Genomic DNA, 27,351 nt, shown 5'->3' with positions numbered 1-27,351 from the left:
GTACCGAGGCCTCCTTGAAGAGGTGGTCTCGGTACGCTTTCAAACGAACTCTGGTACAGTTCGTTTGTGGTGAGAACACGGTCCGAGATCGAATAGACCTAACTGCAAAAAGTATTGCGCATTTTGGACTAAACCAGCTGCCGTAGTGGGTCGTTGGCAATATTTTCATAAGATGAGCATGTCCCAGTTTCGCAAAAGTAATGCTCGCCATCTCCTGAAGTGTCTTGCGATGCGTCTTCGCCGAGTGCAGTACATTAAAATGATATTTTCAAGCCGCATCCGCGCTTCATTCTGAAAATGAAGACTTTGCATAGAGTGCTACATACAAGCGATGTAGTAGATTACAACCACGAACATAATTGCAGCGCGCAGTCGTCTCTCCATGGTGTATGCTGTATCTTCCTGTATTTTCCTCTTTTTGTTTCCTCTTTTTGTTTTGTTTACCGGAGTTTCGTTGAAATTTCCCGCATGTTTATTCTGACCAATCGAGAAGCAGTTTAGGAAATACGCTCAAAGACATGTGGCCAATGAGTGATGTGGATGTTATCACACGACTGCATTTTGGTTCGTTTCAACTGGTGCTGAACAGAACAGGAACCAAAACTGCTAAAAAGCTACAATGTATCATTTTTTTGCTTTTGGTCCCGGACCAAATGAACCGAACTATAGATGTGAAAGCACCCTAAAAGACTGGAAAAGCATATTTCTATCAATGATCTATGAATAAAAGTTTGGAACTAGCTTAAAATATTTTGGTTGGGTTGAAACCCAAAAACTTACTGCTGCCATAGAGCGAACATATTTTATTATATTCCCAGCTATTTCCGTTCCTTGAGGCACGTAATCCTCCAGCATTGCTTCTTTTATTTTAAATATTAAAGATGGTTCTTTCAAGTTGACAACAAAGAAAAGAAAATAAGGACCCGGGCATGTGTCATCATACTGTACTTGAGCTTTGTCGTTTGTTGGCTATGTTTTATGTATCACCTTTCTTTTTGTTTCCACTGTTGCTTACTGTTTGTAAATTGAAGTGTGCTGTGTCTTATGATTAAAGTCTATAAATCTGTATGCATGTGATTTTAATAGTGTGATGTTTTCCATGGTCAAATGTGAAGAACCATCTTAAGGACCGAACCTATTTCTCGTCTCTAGAGCTCGATCTTTCCCATTGCATCAGTGCACAGCCATTGGAAAAGATGACATTTATAATCATGTAGTGAAAGAAAATTTTGCCAACGTTTTGGGGAGATTCTTTCCTTGCAGAAGGATTATAAACATTTTTCATGGAAAGTATAAAACGTTTGAGGGTGTAATAAAGATGCCTGACACAAAGAAGAGCTACTGTAACTACTGTGTAGTTGAGTATGTTCCAATAACAAAAAGCATATATATTGTGTGTGTGTGCTCATCAAATGAAAATGAAGAAGGGACTCTAAGAGTAGCTTCTGCTAGCTGAGCAAAAGTAAAACAAAACATTCAGTCATATTGTGTTTCAAATGTCACTTACTCAATAGTAATTTCTTTTTTATAGAACTGTTGTGTAAAAGCAATATCACACTCATAAAATTGTGCTGATGTACTGAACATCGGCACGGCTGTGATTAGCTACAGCACTCGATATAACCTCACTCTTGCTTAAATAATCATATGGCTTTAGGGTTCAACACTGTGGTATACATTTTATTAGGATATCACAATACTCTTTGAGATCAAAACGACTATTACATGCTACAAAGACTATTACATCTCATTTGTGATATTGGCCAGGCATAATGACATCAGCGCTCAACTGTCGTTCATGCCTCTCAGTTTTCCGTTAATTTTTCTCTATCATTTTGAATGGAATCCGGTGTTAATCAACCCCAGTCTCCACACTCCATAACATAACAGACGAAAGTTTTCTTATGCTCACGGATTTTGTTTAAGCTTGTTTTTCAATCTGTTTATCTGCACTTTAATAATATTGGTATAAATAGTAAAGAACGCTGTTAAGATTGAAATGGGTGCGCCAACAAGCAATCCATAAAAACTGTACAGTTAACTAGATTTAAAAAATGCTAATAATAGTTTTTTTTTTAATCATTCTATTAGAAAGCTTATTCAACTGATATGTCTAATTTCTGTAATTTATGTGGATGTTATTACTAAGTGCCGCTTATACTCAGGTTGGACAAATCGGTGATTACGCCACACGGGACCATCAAATACTAATCCCAGAGTAAATCATGCCAGGAAACCAACTACATGTTTGCATGTAAAGCATGCCAGTGTTGGCTTCAAAAATGCATAATTAAGTATTTACTACAATAATTTAGCAAGTCACTTGTGTGTTTGAATGAGTTTGAAGTTCCCAAGGAACTGCCTCATCCACTTTTGATCTTGAGTCTTGGGCAGGCCACAATTACTGCTGTCTTATCAGTTTGAGGACACATCAGCCAAAGGCTCAAGTGGAAGCCCAGATCCCATATTTTAACCCATGCAAATGAAGACATTTTTGGAGTTGTTTTGATTCCTGCCTGTCTCAAGGACCTCAGCGCAGCACTATTTCTCTTAGCTGTTTTTACTTAAACATGCTTGACTTACTGTAACAATTTTAAATAGCTTGATGTTTAAAAAGCGTTCTAAAATTGTAATTGCTGTGTGATGCATTTTAAATTTTATAATTTACATATAAATCAATGCTCATTATTTCCAATAGTTATTTTTTATGACTTGGTTGTTAGTGGAGTCCAGGAGATCATGGCTATACACAGTTTATATTTATTTATTTATTTTTCCATTGCACACATACAGTAGATAATTTACATTTTTTATTGTAGTGGGCAGAAATGCCATCTCATATCTTCAGGATTACTGGTTCAATACAGAATTCAAATTACTGTCTTAAGACAGTTTCATATATTCTCCTCTGGGTTTCCCCTGGGTTCACTAGTTTCCTCCTACGGTCCAATTCCATGTGTGGTTGTAGAGTGACCATGCTTTGTAATGTGTCAAAGTTTGAGCGTGTGTGTGTGTGTGTGTGTGTGTGTGTGTGTGTGTGTGTGTGTGTGTGTGTGATGCCGTGAGATAGACAGGTGTTCTGAACTCACAGCAACCATATAAGGATAAAGCAATTATTTAACATTGAATAAGTGAATGGATGGATGAATGGATGGATGAATGGATGGATGCTCTGATATAGTGTTATCTACTGTTTAGTAAAATAATATACTAAAACCATTTAGTGCACAGTGCTTGTAAAAGACGTGAACCTCGTCATTTTGTTAATTTAATTACATGTGTTTTAGTTGGATGCAGCATTTATGAATTAAAAATAAGCTGTTACATGAGTTAAGGCTGTGACCAACTGCCAGGTCCCTGGAGGGATTTAATCAGTCTGGCCTCAACAAAAAGTCCTACTATCTGTACTTCCCAACAGCTCACTCAGTTGTTCCTCATTACAGCTGTCACATTAGCGGCAATGCTGTTATAACAAATGATTTATAATGCTGCAATGAGGATTAGTCCAGGAAACATTATTAATGTTTTTGTTATTTTATTATAATTTTAATAATGAAAATGTTGTAGTGATGCAGAACATAATATAATATGGTATACAACAGAAAAGTAAAAAGAAAATAGCCAGAGCGTCAACTGTTCACATCAACTATTATGCAAGTAAATTACAGTGACGATCTGTTCTACACCCCCATAAAATTAATAATAATACATACTCATACTGCATCATTTTATAAGCAGTTACTGAAATTAAAAAGAAACCCAAAATAATGACAGCCCTATTCTTTGGAAGTATACGCTTCTTTCTTTTAAGTCCTCCTTCCTGACAATGTCTTGTACCACAACAGATTAAGGGAATGAAGAGCTTGTAAAGCTTTGATTGAAAACCGATGCCTAGCTTGCTTTTCTGCTTGACAGGTGGTTATTTTGATTTTGAGGCTCTGGTGTTCTTATTTTCCTTTCAGTCTATAAACCTACGGTGTACACAACAAAGTTAGCTAGCCAGAGATTTGATCCACACCACAGTTACGCACAAAGATTTGACTATAAACCATCCATCCATCCATCTTCTGCTGCTTAAATCCAATCACAATAATGTAACAAAATGCAAAAAAAAACTGATATAAGGTTTTCACTAGATCACCTTCTCAATGTGTAAAGCTGTTTACATTAAATGAAATGGTGATGTTGTTACAAAGTTTTTACTAGCATGGTTGTTGTTCTATGGTTTTTTGCTATAGAAACTGCTATGCTAATGTTTACTGTTATATAGATACAGTTATATAGATAGAGTAGTTGTGACATGATTTTTTTTCTCAAACAAAACATCTATCTATCTATCTATCTATCTATCTATCTATTTATCTATCTATCTATCTATCTATCTATCTATCTATCTATCTATCTATCTATCTATCTATCCAGATTTTTATTATATACCATATATGTTGACTAAATAAGAATATACGCTCAGTATCACTTTAATAGAAACACCTGTAAATTTTACACATTTTCTCATTTGGGAGTTATATAAACAGGTTAGTGATTAAAAGATCAACAGTACTATAAATAATTATATCAGGTAATTAACTACATCAGGCTGGTAAAAGCATATGTAAGGTTTATATTTAGATTATCAGTAAATAACGATGTCTTCCTTTATATGAATACAAAAAATCATCATAATCATCATCTCATATGTTCTAAGTTGAATAACCCTGATCAGTCAGGATTCAGGAGACAAGTCGCTCTTGTCTGAGCATCAGTCTCATACAGTACGTTCTCCCCAAAGACATGGACTACAATGTTAACTACAGCAGTCATATTTAATCTCCTTTACTGCACCATCCTAAATGGTTTAAAAAGGGAGCAGGAAGTTAACGCATGGGCAGCAACATTGTCGACACTGAGAACAGTGGTGTAATAGATTTATTTCAGCCCATCATAGATGTTAGCATATATTAATGGCTTGTACACTCAGACTAGACAGCACATTAAAATAAATCAGGTGGAATATTTAAGTGAGACAAATGTTTTTGTGTGTAGGGGTGTGACAGACATGAATGTCAAAGCCTCAGTGAGGTAATACACACGGCTGCACTGTAAATCCCCACCCACCCACCACCACCGACCCATGGGTCATGTTACCCCACCCTTTCAAAATATCATTCCTGAAACCCTTGAAGAATAACACACACACACACACATTCACACTCATTCAACAGATAAAATATGGACTAATTCCCACCTGTTTTGCCACAGAGCATAGGTGTTAAAACAGTCATTTATTATTTGGATGCCTGCAGGCGCCACACACTTGGGATACCATGAACAAAATTCCACTATAAAAGATCAAAATTTGCACCACCTCATCAGACACATCTCATCACACACACACACACACACACACACACACACATCACACACACGCGCACACACACACATCACACACACACACACACACACGCACACACATCACACACACACACACATCACACACACACACCACACACACCACACACACATATCACACACACACACACACACACACACACACACATTTACATTTACAGCATTTGGCAGACGCCCTTATCCAGAGAGACGTACATAAGTGCTTAAATCTCTAACACTGAATACATTAATATTGGTTCACTAGGTTACATACTTAAGATACACACACACACATCACACACACACACACACACTCACACACTCACACACACACACACACACACATCACACACGCACGCACGCACACACATCACATCACATCACACACACACACACATCACACACGCACACACGCACACACACACGTACATACACACACATACTGCACTGTTTTCAGGGTGACAAAGGGTGATAAATGACTATAAATCCAAAGACAGTTGCTAAGGTATCGGGCATCAGGTGTCAGTGACAAGTGGTTAAACACAGCAAATACAAACACACACACACACACACACACGCACAGGGAGGGAGAGAGAGAATTTAATGAAACACTATAAAACATAAGTAATAACCTACCAACATTCTAAAGGATGCAGGTAACCAATCTGATTGATTAATTCCATTATTTCTCAGATAACATCAGTTGTATTCCTTACAGAGAGCACCCCAGAGGTAACTGGGCAGATTCCCATGTGGAACATGTTCTGGTTCCTGCTCTGATCAGGTCATGTGGCGACGTTATCTTTAGGGATTCATTCCAATCTTTGTTGAGACGTCAGTTAATTATTGCAGCTATGACCCAATCTTGGCTTTGTTTATTAGCGAGTCTTGCTCACTGATGAAATGTTGCTTGTTTCACTTGTTGGTATTGTACTATTTGCTGGCAGTTTGACCTTTTACATGACTCATTGTTCTGTAGATTGGCTTTTGGATTGCGTCTATTACACTCATACTTCTTAAACACACACACACACACACACACACACACACACACACACACACACACACACACACACACACCTTTTCTTTTCAAACTAGCCAAATTATTCCTTAATTTTATGGTCTATTTATTTTAAGCCACATTCCAGTATTTACAATCAGGGCAGTGATTTACACAAACTACAGGTTACTACTATACACTACTACTGAAACCTTTTAAATAACATAACAAGTAACATTTCTGTTTTTTCTAAGAAGAGGTTACCCACATGAAGCGACTTAAGGAGGAAAATAAGCATCTTCTATTAATTCTTAAAATGTTAGTGTTCCATAAAACTACTCAGAATTCCTTGTTATGCCCATAATGCACCCAGAGGTACTGTTCAGACAGAAAACTAGCCATCAGACAATCAGACAATCTGATTTCCACAGAGAAAAGACACAGCGGACTCTCCTGGCTAAACAGAAACTGTCCCACTGAGTGATGGGTGTCAATAATGTGGCATATAGAAGAAGTGTCTCTTCCACATGGACACTGGTTAGAGGTCTGGAACTTTAGGAAGTTATCTGGAGTGTAACTTCACGCCTCCAAACACTTTTCCACTGACAGTCACATTGTGGTAAAGATGGATTAATGACAGCTGTATTTATTGCAAATAGTGTCACACTGTTCATTTTGTAACTTTATAGAAAGACCTTGGTATGCATGCCGACATATATAAGTAACTAACACACACCCAAACATCTTATGAGCAACTGTCTATTGTGCTTTATTAATTCCTTAAGCAGACATATACATGATATACAAAGTTATTATGCAGGTCAATGATCTATACATACATTAGATTACACGCACACACACAAACACACAATTTTCCGTGTTACTATACTTGTAAGAAACAATTATTAATGTATTTAATTGATGATGTGCCTGCACCTAAATCTTAAAAAAAAAACAGTTATCTCAATATTTTTTTTTACATGTTTTTACATTAATACATGTTCTTTAGGGGTTTCTGTGTCTATTTTTACTCATGGAGAGCAACTAAATGTCCCCACAAGGTCAGAACTGTCAGATATTCCTATCCTTTTGTTCTCCCTCATCAAGATAGAAAAACATGCCTCTCTCTCTCTCTCTCTCTCTCTCTCTCTCTCTCTCTCTCTCTCTCTCTCTCTCACACACACACACACACACACTCTCTCACACACACACACACACACACACACACACACACACACACACACACACACACACATACATTTCCATCTTGCACAGTGCATGAAAGTAACCAGTCTAAACAAATCGGTCCAACTTTTTTTTTCTTCATTTATTTTACTTTTCCAGGCCGTAGTGCAAAAGTCAAAAAGATATGAATGTCGCTATGCATTTGGCCAAAATTCAGTAAGTAATAAAGCAGAGACATCTGGTGAAGTTCTTACCCTCCGGCACGTGAGCGGTGAGAGTGATGGTCACCTGCACGAGCGCGTGCAGAAGCGCCGCTATGAGAGAGCGTTTGTCCGCGCGCCGGCACTGCATCATGTTTACCGGAGAGATGGACAGAGCTCTAATAAAGCCACAGCTCTCAGATGCAGGATACAGGATGTGAACGGACTTCCTGCAAACAGCCTACGATCAAATCCCAAAATGCAGAGGGGCGGGTTGAGTCAAAAAAAAAAGTTTCCTCCTCCTGCAATATAGAAATCCTGAGTGAAATCCCGGCGCGTGCTGCACAGAGAAACAGTAGCTCTGAGACACCGCAGCTCCGGTTAACGGGCTGAAACCTCGCGCTGCTTAAACAGCTGGATCCCCACGTGCACTCTTACTGAGCTTCCATCGATGTTGCCAGATTTGAAGAAAATCCTCTCGCTTTTGAATTTTTGAAGGAAAAACAAACAAAAAACATTACTTTATTGTTGTTTTTGCATGCACTTGATCCTGCTTGGGGTTGCAGTGGGTTCTGGGCGAAAAAACAACAGAAAGATAAGAGCTGTGCAGGACACACCAAGTGCACACAGACAGTCAGCTTACTGGAAGGTTTTAGATTGAAGGAGGAAAAAAAAAGAAAAACAGAGAAGATCTGAATGTTGCTATATATTTTACACATTTATCCAGAACCTTCTGCATCTTTAGTATATACCTTTTACCTATAGGTACTGTACACATATGGTCTTTAAAAGTTTACAGATACCTGACTTTTGCACCCATATGACTTTCTTTCCCAAAATATTTAATGTTTTTCTTTGCACTTTCTGTTGAGTCGAAACCTTGTCTAGCATGACCATGCTCCTGTGCACAAAGAAAGGTCTATAAAGACATGGTTAGTTGTGTTCGGGTGGAAAAGCTTGAGTGGCCTGCACAGATGACCTGGGACGCAGACACTGTTTCATGCCTCTTTGCCAGACATCAAAGCTTCACAGCTGGTGCAAAATTTCAAAATCTAATGGAAATCCTTCCTTGAAAATTGGTTGTCATTATAAAATCAAATGTGAAATAAAAAGTTAAAAAAGCACATGTAGGTGAGATGATTAGCTTTTGTTCATAATATCTTCAGGGTGTTTCAAGCATTTAAATACATCTTTATTTGTTTGTTTGTTTGTTTGTTTGTTTGTTTTTGAAAATATGGGTCATTTTATAAAACAGTGTCTTTAAGTTTTGTAGATAGAGAAACCTTTCTGTTAATTATTGTTTCGGTCATTTATCGATTTGCTTCCTGTTATTTTGTATTATGTTTCATTTCTGTTTGACCTCACTTGATTTTATTGAGCAGCAGCCATTAGCCACATGTTGTCTTTTAGCATCTAAACACATAATGGTGACATGACATTCGTTATTAATAATTCATAAATAATTAATAAATCATTTCCTGTCAGTTGTACACTATGCCAGTTTGTGGACAACCAACAGCTTTATTCCCCGTTTGCTGGTAAGAATTTCCACGAGATTTTGAAATGTGTCTTGGGAGATTTGTGCTCAATCAACCACTAAAGCATTAGAGGTCAGACATTGTTGTCATCTTAAAGGTGTTCAGTGGGGATGAGGTAAGGGCTTTGTGAAGACCAGTTGACCGAAAGTATACGAAAGATATTCCACACAGTTTGGGGAAGAACCACATATGGATGGGCGGTGGTGGCTCAACTGGTTAAGGCTCTGGTTGTTGATCAGAGGATCGGGGTTCAAGGCTCCACACAGCCAAGCTGCCACTGCTGGGCCTTTGACCAAGGCCCTCAACCCTCCCTGCTCCTGTATCATAGCTGCCCCTTCACTCTGACCCCAACTACCTCAGTTGGGGTATGTGAAGAAAAGTATTACTCTGTGCTGTAATGTATATGTGGTGGTAATAAAGGCTTCTATGGATGGAATAATCAGGTTTCCACAAACCTGAAGCCATATTTACAGTATCATGCTTTTATTTAGTATCAAAAAGCACTTTCAATTGTATGTGTATTAGTGTTGAGAAATCATCAGTAAGTAGTGATATACAGTACTACAAACTACGTAGTCATATAATCATATACATATTCTACACAGTGTGTCATAATACTACTGCTCAATATGAATATGGTTTAGACATCAATTTAATGAACTAGAATCTTTTCCATGTAAAAATAGACCCCTCCATACCAAGGGTCCCCTGGGAATTCAGTTTAAGCTGTCTTTATAATTAAACAGAATATTTAGCAGGTGTGTTTGTCTTGGATTTGAATTTTGTAGGAACATAGATTTCCAGGTATCGTGTTAGTTGAAAATGTTATAACTATTCATTTATAGTCATTCTCAAATTGCTATTTCTTTGTTTGTGTATAAGATATTGAATATGTCACAGATACCGTATGTAAGAATTATTACATAACCAGGCAGCACGATGGTGAAATGGGGATCCTCACAACTCCAGGGTTCAGTGTACATAACTGCATGGGACATCGTCAGACCTCAGAATTAGTTCTCAGCCATATCACGGTCCCTGGTTCTGGTTTGAGCTCAGGTTTCTGTGCATGCAAAGTTTAGCATTTCCCTTTGTGTTCACATGGGTTTCCACAAGATTCTCTGTTTTCCTGCAAGTGCAAGACATGCAGATAGGTGTATCTGTATTTTTATATACCGTAATCCAAAAAAGTTATACTCAGTTCTATTTATAAAATATTATGTTCACATCTCAGATGTTGTGTGTTCTAAATAAGGACCATCAATCTTTCCCCTATCATGATGTTATCCTCTCTATTCCTGCTTAGTGACCCCTCCTGTCACAAGAGATTTCTCGTGTAATCCTTTTACAAAGTCTATCACACAAAACTCCATGGTCCGGACCAAAAATTGACACTCTCAAGGCAACGCGCAGAGCAGAAGACATTTCATTCCATGCTCTACCACTCATCAGAACACATTTTTACTTTTTTTTCCAAGCAGTTCAATTTATTGAAAGAGGCCATCTGAGAAAGAGTGAAATGATATGTAAATTATAAATGAGGTCACAAGCTGATAGAAATAGCAGGCAGGCATGAAGATATCAAGGTAGTACATTCTGAGGTACGATGTTGACGGCAAAAATTTCTATGTGGTAGATAAAAACAACCAGAGAAGGACTCTCATTTTTATCTGCTATTCATAAACATGCACAGATGTCATTAATATAGTAATAACCAAATGAATCAGTTTCTCGTTACAGTCAGTCTCAGTATATGACAGTGTAGCTGGATATGCTGTAGAGTTACTAAAATCTCTCATGTAATCCTAAAGCATTTGAGTGATGCATTTCTTTCAGCTGAAACAATGGAGTGATTAATCACTAAATGAATAATGTATTAGACTATGTATGTGCATATGTCTTTTTCCAGAGGCTCTATTAACTAGACATTTATCCGAAATTATACGGTCGTATAATTCTGAGCACATCAGTGATAAAAGGGAATGTAATTTCTTTCATTTGATTGGGCAGAGTCTTCATTAGTGCTCTCGGTGAAGAGTATAATCAGCTCTATAAAACGTAATAATAATATCCATTTAAATGAGAGCCAGTCATGCTGTTTTCATAAGGTCTACTATTATGAAGCTATGTCTTCTTCTTTGACAAAGTGCCTAATAATCACTAGTTCATCAGCATCAGGCCATGAACATGTGTATTCAAATCAAATACAGTGAGACGTGTATTTTGATTCATGTTTGTAAAACCACGGTGTTGATCTCAGTTGGGAAATCCAGGAGTCTTCTGAGTCTCAATTTCTTTGCCACAGGCAAAGAGGGCATGAAGGACATACATCTTGTGCACAGATGCTCCTCAGTCACTGTTTCGCTGTAGGATCTGGTCTAGAAGTTTCTGTGAAGGGAGCAAATAAAAAAAAAAGATCTACAACAGGTAATCTCTTGTTCACAGCTGATATCTACTCTTTGGTTTGGCAATGTAAAATACAGTTTACCCAGAATTCTCTCTGGTTCTTTCCTTGTATGGTTATCTCCTGAAAGGCAATGATAACCTGCTATCAGTCCACCCACTGTGCTGCACATCATGTCATTTCCCCAGTGCAGAGTTGGTTTTTACTCCAGGACGGACATCCTGTTCTCACTTATCTCCCATTCTGCTGCTTGTCAAAGCACTGCTGTTTAATAATGCAGAAAACTGAACATCGCACATCCCAAAGGAGACTACAATAAAATCTTTTCATTTCCATTCTGAGTTATTCAAAAAAAATGTTTTTCCTGCAGTTAAACTTTATTGTAGCTTCCAGGAAATGTTCAGGGATGTAGTTGTGATTCAGCTTTAGATGCACTGCAGCGTAATGCATTTGTCTCGTTTACTGCTGCACTGTTGATTCCGGCTATCTGATTTCTCTGGGAAAAAAATGTGTGACTGGGTGAAGCAGAACATTCGTTTCAAATATCAATAATATGCGCTAAAAAAAGTTGAACTCACTTAAGCTTCAAAATCACCCGATGAACTGTATGCTGGTATGAGTTTAACTGCTTGTATTATCGCATTTTAATATAAGTCTTCAAATTGTCCATGTCTCTTTCATGTGTCTTCGTTAACTATTTTATTCTAGTTGTTTTATTAAAAGGTATAACAATTTTTTTCTCATATATTGTAATTCTAATGCTGTAAGAAGCCTTTTTTCAAATTTTAATGCTCCCATAACATCATGCGATACAGGCCCTACCAGTCCAACCAGCAGAATATCAAGATATTTTAGTCATACAAACAGGGATCTATTTTCCATCATGTCTCCTGCAAACTGGGATGCCATGTTGTATATGTAAGAAGTATCCTTTGTATTTGAATGTCTCATATACTGACAAAAATTCTAAGTAAAACCCCTACAATCACAATCAGAGCCAACATGAAGAGTGTCTAGATCACAATACAGCTGTTCATCATATCCCAAGCATCTCAGAATGACACACTAGTGTGCCCACCTGCTGCTCTAACTATATTTACATACGGAGGTTTAAACAGAGATCTCAGATCAGCACTCACACTTTAAAAAGTTTGATACGCCCCTAGACCTGGCATTCGTGACACTCCTGGCTAGTGTGGATGAGAAGAGTTTCAGCCTGTCTCTTGCCTGAATGATCACACGGCCGTCACTGTCACGTCGAGTTGTAGCTCTCATAGCAAGCTGCAGGGAAGACAGTGAAGCTGACTGTGTATGATAGAGCTTAGCTCTCTGAGGATCTGATACTTATTAAAGCACTGCAATGCAAGAGGCACTCCCATCAGAAAGTCCATCCTCAGAGCTGTCTGTCAGTACAGTAGGTACATCAGAGTAGTACGGTTCTCACTGACACTCAGCATCGACACAGAGAGAGGTGGGAACACACACACCACCTCAAATCAGTGAGAACTGTCATTCAGTAATAAATAAATAAATAAATAAATAAATAAATAAATAAATAAATAAATAAACAAATAAATAAATAAACAAACAAACAAACAAACAAACAAACAAACAAACAAACAAATAAAAAACAAATAAATAAACAAAATAATAATAATAATAATAATAATAATAATAATAATAATAATAATAATAATAATAATAATAATAATAATAACAAAAGACGAATAAATCACTGAATGGAGTCTAATTAATTCAGAAAGCAAAGTCGAAGACATCAGGAGGGATTCATTTTAGGGCAATATTGACCTCTGCTGGTCATTAAGGAAAATGTTGACAATTACACAATTGAACTTGACTTCCTTTTTGAGTTTCCCCTCAAGCTTACTTCTTAATATCTGCTCGGGGACTTTTTCTTTTCTATTTCGTTGTCTCTTGCATGCTCATTGGGGATAAATATAAATTTAAAGGTAAAATGTCATTATGTATATTCCTGTAAAACCACATTTGACCATTTCTATTGTTAAAACTGCTATACAAGTAAAGTTAAACTGAAGTGAATTAAACTAAAACTCAAAGTTAATAGAATTATTTGGTTATAAACAACACCTTGCATAACATTTCCAGCCCATAAAAAGTGATATCATATTAGGGTTATAATGAAAAGGCTATGATTTATGAATAATATATCTGGATCCATCCATTTTAAAATGTAACCATCCCATTTAATCCATGCAAAAAATAAATAAATAAATAAATAAATAAATAAATAAATAAATAAATAAATAATCATCAACAGAGGACAGTCTACTAGTGTTTAAAAATGTATACATTTGAAATAATGTATACATAATTTAGATGTCATTCTGATACTATTAATAATAGCCCTTGTCTACATGCTAAAACAAAAATGATCACAACGGAGGAAATTATGTGGTATCCTCAAATATCAACGCAAAATTGGATCACATCCACCTGTGTGCGATAGTAATATGATCTCAATAACAATACACCTGTTCCCGGAAAGCCCAAGAGTCTCTTAGAGAACTTAGAGCACAGTTATTGATCATGGTTTGATTCTAAATTGTATCCCAAAGTAAGTTTTAAACATCATATAGCGCACCATTAAATAGGAAATTATTAACAAATGCAAAGAATATGGCAGAACCATGACTCTGCCTAGAGAAGGCAAGAGGGCATTAATCAGTAACACTCAACGGTCGAAATCACATAACAGTTTTTTTATGAAGGATCTCTGATTGATTCTAATTTAAAGGTTGCAAGGATGAGCCAAATATATTAACACAGACCTTCTGCAAACTGGTGACATTATCAAACATCTACAGCAGCTCAGTCCCAAGTGAAATCACACCACTCAACATCTGCCAATATTCTGTATCGATGCAGAAGATTTTCACACATACACACCCTCACATCCACTTAAGACTGTTGCTGGTGGTGTCACTCAACACAAAAGCAAAGCAGGTTTTCTCTTGAAGCGAATATGTATTACTCATGCAGTCTACATTAGTAAATAATTCATGTTTCAGCATAACTCACAAGTCGGCTGCCCGGCTCGACTTTCATCAAATAAATAATTACTGAGCTGTTTGCTCAACAATGTAGAAGTGCCAGGAGGTTCTTTGCTATTGTCATAATTAGCAGCTCTACAACATAATAGCAGTAAAATAAGTGGTCTCAAAGTTGATCTCACGGTTTCACCTGAATTTTTAATGTCCTTTTTTCCCCGGACAATTCTGTTTTCATTTTGCCCTTTGATTTACCCCTGTCTTTGTTCTGATCACATTTTGAAGCCGTTCCAGCAGCTGTGCCCTTTCCCAAGTTCACTCAAGCTTACACAATCGAAAAGTTTTATAGCTCTAATAACAGCTCCTACACTCTAGGCTACATAAAAACCTGGCTGGGTTGAGTTTACTGCAATCTGTGCCCCATTTGGATTAAAGTGGGGTGCTATAGGCAAGGCTTTAATATTGCTTTGTATCACATTATACTGGCGTAGACAAAGTCTGAAATATTTTCACTAAATATCACTGAACTATTTCATAGACTATTTTTGTGTTTACTGACGATACTCTGTTACTCTTACAACCATTCTGATTCTGATTTCCAAAACAAGAATATTATAATCAATCCCAGAATTATCGGCACTGTTAATAAAAATGAACATCATAAAAATAGTATTATATAAAAATTATTATATGATTTTCATTTGTAGCTATAATGTATTTCAACACAATTTTGTTCCCTTTTTAAACATAAAATAAAGTTTTCTGAAGGTCACTGGTTTCAAAACATTTTCCAACCCCATAAATAAAATAATTAAATCCTGCCTAAAGAGCTCAGCAAAGAACCACTGCCTGTAACGTCTATCCGGGCGAACGATGCTAAAATTCAGACATTGAGACAACCATTTCAAAACCTTTGTATGTGTGTGAACACAGGATTGACTTTAAAGCTGCTACATTGAGTAATGAGTTAATAAAGATGTATGTTAATACATCCGAATGTTTGAGGAGGTTGAAGGGAATCACTGCTCTAACCTTCTTAAAGACTTCAGCTTTCAGTCTGTTGGTTTCCAGCAGCAGCCTTCTTCTTTCTTTTTCTTTCTTTTTGGTCACCTCAGGCAATTTGTTGTAAATCCTACACAAGAGAATATGTGAAACTGGGAAAGAGAATATAGATAACAAGATCATAGCTTTTAAGTATTTGCTTCCCTCCTAATACTGAGCATGTTCTGAGACTACATGATACTTTCATGTTTACGATGTTCATGTAGTTTTCTTCTGGATAACATCCTTTCATCTGTTAAATGAGCTCTCTTACACAAAATAAGAGATTCCTCTCAAACATAGCAGTTAAAGACTTTGTTCTTTAATTACAGGACATATAAATGATGAAAGACGTTTTTGAGTAGTTTTTCAAAATGTGTGTTTTGTTTTTTTTTGTTTTTTTGCGAATCCATGTTTTAACTATAACTATGTATGTTATGTTCAAGTTCAAGCACAGCAAGATAACAGATGTTCTCGATATACAATATTAAATTTTGTCACTTCATACTTATGAATGCTTTGCTTTTGTTCTTTAAAAATGTTTCCCAAAGTAGACCGTAAACTAATTATATATACAGTACACACTGTGCTGGATTTGCCATAGGCAGGGACAAACGAGAATATTTAATGACCCCACAAACCCATTCTGAAGTTTTTCCTGGTAATATCAAGTGCTCTATTTTGGTAGTCACTTAAATCCCCCAGAAACAAAAAACACACCCAAAAGAGGGACATGATGAAACATATAAGAGTATTTGAAATTAAATTGATTTATAAAAGGAAATAGGACTTGCATCAACTATTCTATACCACAGGTCTGGTATGTTTTAGATAGTTAGATATGTTTTCCTTCATTTAATGAAACAATCATTTAAAAACTGCAGTTTGTGTTTACTCGGGTTATCCTTTAGTTTGATACAACATTTTGTATGAAGATTTGAAGCAATTAACTGTGTTAAGTATGCAAAAGTAAAAGAAATCAAGAAGCAGAAAAGACTTTTTTCATGGCACTGTACATATGTGGACGTTTGTGTATGTATGAACTAACCGTCTAGAACGGAGCTGCATCTCTTTGCCTGAGATTACTCGTTCCTTGGGTTTAAATAGATTATCTATAAGGCAGATTCAGAAAAAAAAGACAGAGGTGGGTCATTTTAAATGATATTTATCACAACATCCTAAGATAACATCATTTTCAAGCAATTTGCCACACTGCCATGATTATAATTCTAACAATGCTCACAAACAACTGCATGAATCAATAAGAAAATTGTGTAGTTTATAAAAGTTCAATTAGAAAAGATCTATTTAGGTGTTTTTTTTTTTTTTTTTTAAATGGCTGTAAGTTCATATGATGACCGACAGGGGGCATGAATCAGCTGATTTAGTGACGGGCTCAACGTCTATTTCAGTATTTTTCAGTTTCTGTGAAAAAGAGCTCACACCAAAACATCTCACTTCAACCTGAAAGCAGCTTAGTTCTACTAGGGAAAACATTTAATCTCTGTAAAGGCCTCACGTAATACTTAAAAATGATCAAATTAGTCAGCATGAGTAGAAAAATGAGCCTTTATTATTGCCACACATACAGTACATAGAGCAGAGTGGAATTCTTTTCTTCTCATATCCTAGATTAGGAAGTTTGGGTCAGAGCAGAGAATAGTAATGTATGGTGCTCTCTCTGCTACATAGAGATCCTTTAAGGGCACAGAGTATTTCTTTCTAAAGTTTTGCTGCATAGAATTAATCTGCTTAAAGTGAACAAGCACACTCTGATTGAATAGAATATAGCCATAGGTTTGAGTTGTACTTACTGATGTGAGAAGCATACAATACGCCATATACTGTATATGCAATGGACTAGATCGACGTATGCATTCTTTAGTACTGTATCCGGTTGTTCTGTTAGGATTAGGAATCCAAAGTGTAAAAACAAAAAAAACGACAACAAAAAAAATGACACAGAGATTCACTGCAGCATTTGTGCAACTGCAGAATTTAATGTCTGCAGCAGCATTGCTGCTAGTGCCTTACTGCAATATGGCTGCTATAGCAACCAAGCATGCTTAAAGCAAATGTACCATGATTAACATGTTTCCATGGTAACGGTGACATGCTGTCTAGTTTAATCCTGAATGATTATATCTGCAATGTAATGCATTATCTGGTAATAATGTGGATATACATTTTTGATAAAACAAGCTGATCTCCATCACTGGGCTGTTGCTTGACTATGACTTCAATACTCCAAATAAATGATCAGTGAAATCCTTTGTAAAAGACAGGCTTTTTTTTTTCAACTCCCTGCTAACAGCTAAATAATGCAAGAGACAGATGACAGCCAGAAGACATCCCAAAAAGTACAGACATACTGAGTGACACAGACATGGTTGATTGTCCATTGTCCAAGGAAAGGCTCCAGGCTCCCCTTGACCCTTTGCATGATAATTAGCAAAGAATTTGGATTGATGGATGGATAGATGGATGGATGGATAGATAAATAGATGGATATATTTTTGTTATTGTTGTACTTACAATGTAAATAATGCACACATTTGCACAACATAAATACATTTTTTAGACATATTTTACTTTGTACTATTTTGTACATACTACTCTTATGCACATAAAACTATCTATCTATCTATCTATCTATCTATCTATCTATCTATCTATCTATCTATCTATCTATCTATCTATCTATCTATCTATCTATCTATCTATCTATCTATCTATCTATCTATCTAATATTGTGTAGGTTCCCCATCTCCTGCCAAAACAGCACTAACCGATCAAAACATGGACTCCACAAAACCTCTGAAGGAGTGCTGCGTTATCAGCATGCCCTGAGGTGGGACCTCCATTTGAGCAGACTTATTTGTCCAACGCATCCTTTAGACACACATTCAGATTGAGTTCTGTGGAATTTGGAGGCCAAAAAAACCCACCTTGTTCTATTTGTCACAATTTTTGCAGTGTGATAGAGTACATAATCCTGTCATTGCCATTGGGAAATACTGTTGTATTGAGGGGGGTTTACTTGATATGAAACAATGTTTAGGAAGGTCATGTCATGTCAAAGTAACTTGTTCAGGGGCCCAGCAGTGGCAGCTTGGTGGACCCGGGATTCAAGCTCACAACCTTCCGATTGGCAGAACAACACCTTAAACACTAAGCTACCACAACCCATAGACAGACAGATAGATAGACAGACAGGCAGCCAGACAGACAGACAGACAGACAGAAAGAGTGCCAAATAACTATTTTTCTATTTAACTATTTTGCTCTACTTTATTCAACACTATCTTTACTGCCTTTATTAGAGAATTTCTGGCATGTTCCATTTCATCTCAGACAAGCAGCACTGTGATCAGGCTTCTTGAAGGGAAATTGTTTTCCATACAATTTTGAATTGCACACCACTGTATCATACACACGTGTGGCAAGTACAAATTTCCTTATGTGAGAAATGAGAAAATTAAAGTCATAGCTTATAAAATAGTGGCAACAGTAGTGCAAGGCAAATCATAGGTTTATTAATAAAATGAATATGCAGACTTAATACCACTACTACTAGTAGTAGTACTACTACTACTAATACTAACTTGTTCAACAAAGAAAGAAGTGTAGTGGCTGACATGGTGAAACCTTCTACATGTAGCTTTTTGTAAGTTTGTGCTCATTTAACATTTATGGAAGGATTCTTAGGTGTCAGGGTTTGGAAAGGTCAGTAAATTTTTCCACCACTGGAATGTTTTCAGGACAGAGCAGTTTGATCTTATTCAGTGACATGAAAAACTGTGCTTTTTTTTTTTTTTTTTACTTATTAACTCAAGTAACATTGAGTGCAACCATAAACTGATAAAGTATGGTGTGATATATATGGTATAAAAAAATACAAAATACTTGCTGTTATGTGGAAATAAACTGTCAGGTGGTAGCTCCAATTGTTATGTCGCAAAACATCACTGCTTCACTTTGGGCTACAAACATGGCCACTACAAACTCCAAATCCCAGCTATCACCAGCACTCCCATTTAATTGTTTTCACCTGTGTCTCTTTATGTACGTTTGGTTTAGCACTCTTCATAAACAGGTTTGTTTCTTCTCATACTTTCTCTAGTATACATTATGTTCTTATAATTTTGTGATGCTATTTGTTAACCTGGTTTTTGTCTTTAATGTGTTCCATCCTCTTGATTCTGACCTTGCCTAGCTATTGTGGACCCTGTACTTCCTATTTGACCTTGATATGGCTCTTTTTCTGATGTTTTTGGATTGTTCACTATTTCTGTTTTTCTACTGTTCCTAATTTGTTTTTATCAGTTTTCTAATAATTTAAAATAGAAGCCTTTATTTTGAGACATACATTATAGCACAGTACAATTCTGGGTGGAAGTTGTAGCCTAATGGTTAGAGAGTTTGACTCCTAACCCTAAGGTTGTGGGTTCGAGTCTCGGGCCGGCCACGACTGAGGTGCCACCGAACCCCCCAACTGCTCCCCGGGCGCCGCAGCATAAATGGCTGCCCACTGCTCCGGGTGTGTGTTCATGGTGTGTGTGTGTTCACTGTTGTGTGTGTGCACTTTGGATGGGTTAAATGCAGAGAACGAATTCTGAGTATGGGTCACCGTACTTAGCCGTATGTAACGTCACTTTCACTTTCATTTTGGAGGTTGGGGTCAGAGCACAGGATCAGCCTTGATACAACATAATTCAACTTGATTAAGGGCGCTGCTCAAGGCCCAACTGTGGCAGCTTGGCAGTACTGGGGCTCGATCCCCAATCCTTCAATCAACAACCCTGAGCCTTAACCACTTGAGCTTCCACTGCCCTATGACTCCTTTGACTTCAATTTAAATCCTATTTTTTGTCATGCGTTTGTTAATAAAACTCCTACACTTGCATCCAAATCCCAAGCATCTGCCTTGTGACACTGATTTGCTTCAGAATAACGCATCTTTGATATTTTTTCTCTAACCCTGTCACAATTTATTCCCTAACAAATCTTTAACAATTACAAACGATAAACTGCAGTAAACTAAGTGTGCTAGATGTTCCTAAAAAGGAAAAAAAAAACAGCATTCCGCATTCATATACAATTATAAGTAAATACATTTTCCAAATGAAATCTTTGTGAAAGTTAATGACTGTTCGCTCTCAGATCTTAATGGGACCCTAAGAGAGTTTTAGATTAAATGTAGTGAGACTATTAAGCTTATAGATAAAAGATTTATACCCAGTGATATTATAGTATTAACTATAACACAAATATGCGGAGTGTTTTCTGAGTAGTTTAAATTGGAATAAAATGGCAATAAAATAAAGTCATCTCTCAGTTCACGGAACCTCTAAACATCTCAGGGCTCACTTATATATTTGTTAGAGTTTACAAATATATTTAAAATTGCTGTCTTGTTTGGCAACGTGCTTAGCACAGTGTTTATGATTCTGCATGCTACTATGATAAATGCTGCATATATAGTGTAAACTGCCACAGTTTACAATATACATCCATCATTTAACAGCTACTTCAGTAAGCTTTCACCTACAGCCGGTGTCATACCACTGAGTGGGTGTGGCTTGGTGCGATTCTGTCTCTTATTAGTGGTCTGCAACAACATCATGGAACGTGCAGGTTGTAAGCCTCGCCTCTCTCTGGCCTTCTGCTCTAACTGGTGCACTCGTCTCTCAGAACGGAGGATAAAATCTGGCCGATAGAGCTGTAAAGCCTCCTGTAAAGTAAAATAAATTCATGCATATTACAAATGCCTTTAAACCTGCATTGTTTTCATTCGGTATTCAGATACATCAGTAAACGGTTAAATATTTATCATATTATCCGAGCAATGAAGAAAAAGTGCCACTGTCTGTACTGTTTTAGTGCTCCAAATATTTGTATCCGTATTCGTTCAGAGATTTAATAAGAGATAAGCATAGCCTAAACTGGGAAGGTTATTTTATTTTTGTGAATTAAACATGAATCCTACGGATTTGCTCATAGAAATCACTGGAAAAACAACTCCGAGGTAGAAAAGCAGTGTCAGCATGGTGTGTGGTTCTGACAGTTTCTCAGACCTCAGAGGCATCTCAACTATTTCTATTTCCTAAAATATAATAAAACCAGTAGTTTAATCACCTTCCATATAACATATTACCTATTTAATCTGAACACTTCATATTTGCTTTTCTAATTAATTTTACTGTTACCCCTAACCCCCAGCCTGCTTATAAATAAAAATAACCAATGTCACCATATCTTAAGTATTTTTCTTATAAATTTGAATCTGTAACCTGTCGATTTGTTGTATGCTGAGTATAACACATTTTTACTTTGTGTCAACATAAAATATAGTGCAAAGTAGCATATCCTTAAAAACACACAAAAAAAAATGCTGTAATCATTATACTGCAATTAAATAGATTTCATTATATAATTCTAATTCTAAAATACAATATACAGGCTATTCTGTACGTATAGAGTACACACGTATTTTTTTCAGACAGCATTGATAGCATGCATCTAAATGCCAATAGAATAGCAATATCAACAACAACAACAAGAACAACAACAATAATAATAAAAATAATAATAATAATAATAATAATAATAGTAATAATAATAATAATTATTATTACTATTATTATTATTATTATTATTGTTATTATTAAAATAATCACTACTATTTTAATAATAATAATAATAATAATAACAATAATAATAATAATAATAATAATAACAGCAATAATAATAACAATTATTATTATTGCTGTTATTATTATTATTATTATTATTATTATTATTATTATTATTAAAATAGTGATAATTATACTAAGAATTCAAAAACACTGCACATCTTATAATGTAATAAAAATATTTTTGTTTACTTTAAGGCTCAAGAGCTGGAGCTGGTCAGTGCTGTTGGATCCACAGGTACAGTTTTTAAACAGGTGGGAAGAGACAACACACTCCTGTGCTGTAGGAACCATTCCGGTGTGGGAACATGGCAATCTGCCCAAAGAAGTGCTTTTCACACTTACACTAGACTTCACTAATGAGAAACAAGTTTTACACACACACACACACACACACACACACACACACACACACACACACACACACACACACACACACACACACACACACACACACACTGATATAATGTGGTTATTCCACTGTTAAAATAATACAACCTTTTATTAAAAATGTATATGTATATTTCATAGCCTATTATTTGCTATTTTGATTTGATAGCATGTTTGCAGAACAGTTGAAGAGAATTAGAGCAGCTTTCTAAGCCATTTTGCAGCCTTTTTTCTAGCTAAGGCATTTCTTGCTGACTACAGCAGAGGTATTTCTGATAACTGCTTAGCCTTTTATCTATAGCAGCTTCTGAAGCAAAACTGACAAAGCTAGGGTTAAGATTTTCTGGTGAATGAGTCACTAGAAGAAGCAAAGAGTGTCAGAGACCGAGGAAGACAATGAATGAACGAGAGAGGAGGATAAGACAGAGAGAAAAAGACATACATACAAAGTATATAGATAAAAGAGAACTTGAATAGAAGTGTCCTTTTCTGTGCCCTGACTGCAATGATTGCTGGTGTTTGCCCTTCAGAGCATAGTCATGCACTTAGATTGTCACATGCCCTGCAGACTGCATGTAAAAGATCAATGGGTTGCAGAGAGGCCAATTATTCTCTGCTCAAGATGGGGGAATTTATTTAGCCAGAGAATGGGGATGGGAGAAAGGATAAGACACAAAATCCTGCAGCTGGGAGAAACTGAAGGATTAGAAAATGAGACGATCATGCATAATGGTTATTGTAGGAATATCATCAAATCAACAGACCCTTTTTTATTCTTTTGCTCCCACTTACCATTTCTTCTTCTCTGTTTCTTTTGATATATACTGTAAGTACTGTATGTAAATCTCTCTCTCTCTCTCTCTCTCTCTCTCTCTCTCTCTCTCTCTCTCTCTCTCTCTCTCTCTCTCTCTCTCTCTCTCTCTCTGCTACCTGTAAATCTCTTAAATGACCACGTCCCAATTTAAAAGTAAGACTGATTGAAGACTCTTAGGAGGAACAATATGTTTTATAAAATTGTCCATCCATCAGCATCACAGGGGACCTGAAGCCTATCCCAGGGGATTCAGTGTGATATCCATTGCAGGGCACAGTCACATGCTACAAGAAAATTCTTTGGATTGGGGAAGAAGATGCAAATTTTACACACAAAAAGCAGGAACAATAATTGAACCCCCTACACGTGCCAACCACCAAGCCCCCGTGCACCCATCAAACGATAAGGATTTTGCTATATGAATACACAGAATAAAAGATTCTGTCACACAAACCATTACAACCAGCTTTACTTTTGTCTGCTCTTATTGCTCTGTCTCAGTCCCCTAGGGTTTCTTTTTACACTGGATAACTATCTCTTCCACTGCAATGCTGATTGGATTGATTCGACTCCTCTAATAAAGCACAGGGCAAAATCTAAACCTTCTTCAAATGCAAAAGGATAGCTGGGAAATAAGGAAATAAACAAGAAATAGTATTCCTCTTGAGATCTATACAGGCAACAACACTGGGCAATCATTTCATCATATACACATGCATACACACATACAACTATCTGAAGAGAGTGCTTAGGTTGCTCAGGCCATCCTATTAAAAATGCATGAGGCACAATTCACAAGGTGACCAGGCAGGCAGGGTTTAAAGTGGAACTACACTGGCTAAGATATTGTGTGACGTGTTCAGACTGACCAATACCTCATTATCATCACTGATGGTATGGAAATGGAGGGAAAGAAAGTGCATGAGTGAGAAAGAGAGGCTCTGCTTGACCCCATTTGCAGGGACTGCTGCAAGAAAGGCAGCTGAGATCCTACCTGGGCCTTCAACGTGCCCCATTTGATTGCTCCACAGAGTCCCTGAGACATCATTAGCCTTTTCATTCACTCTGACCGCCTCTGAGGATGAGTGGCACCTTGCTCTGAATGGCAATGGTGATAAATTGGCTAGCTGCACCAGGGAATCAGAGCTGTTGTCACCCCTGGAAGTCCTGGGTTTGACAATGACCATGTCAGCACGATGGGTTTTTTCTACTGTTCCATTACAATCTATAATATTTCGTTCAGAAGGCTTGAGCAGTTGTCTGGCTGCATCTTGTGGTTTCTCCAAGCTGGAGAACAATTGTAGCTTTGTAATGGATAGAAAGTGAGATGACCTGTGTACAGAATGCCTGTTGTCTTTTCGGATGCAGACAGGAATAGTGAGCAATTTGTAGAGGTAAAATGCAGAACTGTGGGACTGGCTTGAGAGAATTTCCAGGTGAACAGTAGAAGAAAAGGTGGGTCGTTTTGAGTGTGAGAATAAAGTGTTTTCCTGGTCTGCCTCATATCTTTTTCTGCACTCAGTCACCTTCACCATGGTTGCTTTGCAGCTGATTAGCACTGGGGAATCACTGCATGCTTTATCATTCTTCACCAGTGAGCAAATGCTATGGGATGGTGGGATCTGGTAGGGCTGTTTCATGGGACTTGGAATTTTATGAGTGGAGATGGTGATGGATATAAATCCAGATGAAGGTCTGCAACAGTGAATCTGACCATCAGGTGATATGACACCCTTGGTTTGGGGTTTCTGTGGGTTGTTGCCACCGGTTGCTCGTAAGAAAGTGGCTGTGGTCTTCATCCACCTCTTGATGTCCTGCTTTCTCTCCTTTTGGCTCCTCAAACTTCCCAGTGATGTGAGGGCATTTATTTGAGGGAGTGGATAGGACTCTGTATACTCTACCTGCAATGTGTTAGAGTTTCAGTATTAGTGTCTCAAGGAATCAAATAAACAGAAACATTATACATACTGTCAAAATACACCATGACCATCTACAATTAACAACAATCTAACACAATCTAACTGGAGGTAATAAACCAAATAAGCTTCTTTTTTTGGAATGGACGTGGGTCATCTCTGAAGATTCTTATGATGAATCACACACAGAGGGTAATTATAAAAACCCTTGCATAAAATTTTAAAAGGGAAAAGTGCAAATAAAGTAGAGAATTCTAAATTTTCAAAACATATTTCCTGGAAAAAGAAACAAGTTCAAGTCAGTCACAAGGACATTTCACCATTATCTGCTGAGCGTTACTAATCTACCCAGCCTGCATCTGGCTTTGATTTTCTTAACAGAGTTGCTGATTTGCAGAAAACGGCAGCCTGCATATGGTCTGTTTATTGTGGGAACAAACTTGTGGAATTCTCACAGACAGGCTCACTTTCTCATAGTCTAAAACAATGACAGACAGAATTTATATAGTCAGTCTGGCACAAGATGTTGCCAAGATCATAACATCTTTCACCATTTTAATGAGCAACTTTTAAAGTGCACAGTTTGGGCTAGTTTACCAACGCTCTACAAGACATCAAAAGATTTTTTAATAGCAAGTAAGCAGAATGAAATCTAATAAAAGGGGAGACAGTGTGTCTGTGATGTGCAGAACCATTTCTACTATCAGATATATTGCAAAGATATTGAGAAGGAAAAGAGATAAATGGTACAGATAATGTCACACATCAGAAATGTGTGTGAACTATGGTGACCTTCATTCCCCAACTTGGAGAAAATCATGTGTCTTTTCTGATGCTGAAGCAACTTTTATGTCTTCGTGTGGCTTTTGAAATGTAAGCATTAAGGCTGGACATTTTTACCGAGCCTTGTTAATGACAGGAAGCACATCTGCTGTATCATATATAGGTCCAAATCTGCACAAAAAGAATTCTAGTCCATATGCAGGATGACCTTATTCTGTTGACTCGCAAATCACTAGATAAACCTGTGGCATTGAATAGGGATTGCCTCTTGACCTGATCTTGTTTGAAAATAGGTTGTTATTAGTTGTTATTAGGTATTAGTTATTAGTTATTAGAAACTCATTTTCTGAGTTTCTACTACTAACGCTACATTATATGCAAGCTATTTTTTAATCACAGTATAGACAATTAATATAACAGTAAGTTAATTAGAAAATGTGAAACATTTATAGGTCAATTTATTTAAGACATGTACAGACACTGGAAAATAAATTACTGGCTGGTAAAGACATCAACAATCATTGCCTTTGTCTTGTTAGCCCCAGTTGGATTATTCAGCATGCACAGAATGAGACAATGAACAATTTCAGGTTTTGTAATTGAGAATTAATACAAAGGCATTGTCTAGGGATGAATACTGTTTTCTTTAAGCTAACTGAGCCCATTATATGAAAACATCATAATAATTTACTGTTAGTTACTGTAGCACCGTCAGATCTCTACAATGCAAATTATTATGAAAATTCTCACAAATCAAAGAACAAAAACAAAAACAAAAACAAAAAAGGCATACAACCAAAAACCTACTACATTTATATCTGGTGAGAACTGACTTGTAAATCTTCAATTTGGGAGTCCCATTGAAAGAATTCAAAAGAATTCTTTCAACATCCACCTGGATAATGATACTCACCATATCACTCCTATATTGCATGGGCTTAGATGGAGTATGCAAGCTGTTTTATATG

The 27,351-nt window shown here is 36.8% G+C and overlaps 2 protein-coding genes across 3 annotated transcripts in view; both read right to left on the bottom strand.

The window, feature by feature from the left end:
* Positions 1 to 8,391, bottom strand: part of adam12b (ADAM metallopeptidase domain 12b) — a 114,307-nt gene extending 105,916 nt beyond the window's left edge. The window contains exon 1 of one of the 2 annotated variants that reach the window (XM_027172714.2): positions 7,828 to 8,391. In XM_027172714.2, the coding sequence (XP_027028515.1) occupies positions 7,828 to 7,927 (100 nt within the window). In that variant the 5' untranslated portion in view covers positions 7,928 to 8,391. The remainder of the gene's footprint in view (positions 1 to 7,827) is intronic. The other variant, XM_047821818.1, reaches the window with a different exon arrangement.
* Positions 8,392 to 10,797: 2,406 nt separating this feature from the next.
* Positions 10,798 to 27,351, bottom strand: part of LOC113659284 — a 33,181-nt gene continuing 16,627 nt past the window's right edge. Inside the window, exons 3-8 of the mRNA XM_047821617.1 lie at positions 24,679 to 25,585; positions 22,673 to 22,836; positions 21,351 to 21,519; positions 16,834 to 16,897; positions 15,777 to 15,876; positions 10,798 to 11,699 (exon numbers count right to left, since the gene is read on the bottom strand). Coding sequence (XP_047677573.1) covers positions 11,661 to 11,699; positions 15,777 to 15,876; positions 16,834 to 16,897; positions 21,351 to 21,519; positions 22,673 to 22,836; positions 24,679 to 25,585 — 1,443 coding nt within the window. The 3' untranslated portion in view covers positions 10,798 to 11,660. The remainder of the gene's footprint in view (positions 11,700 to 15,776; positions 15,877 to 16,833; positions 16,898 to 21,350; positions 21,520 to 22,672; positions 22,837 to 24,678; positions 25,586 to 27,351) is intronic.

This window comes from Tachysurus fulvidraco, chromosome 12, assembly GCF_022655615.1.
Source record: "Tachysurus fulvidraco isolate hzauxx_2018 chromosome 12, HZAU_PFXX_2.0, whole genome shotgun sequence".
Taxonomy (NCBI): domain Eukaryota; kingdom Metazoa; phylum Chordata; class Actinopteri; order Siluriformes; family Bagridae; genus Tachysurus; species Tachysurus fulvidraco.
This window is presented reverse-complemented; position numbering and strand designations above follow the sequence as displayed.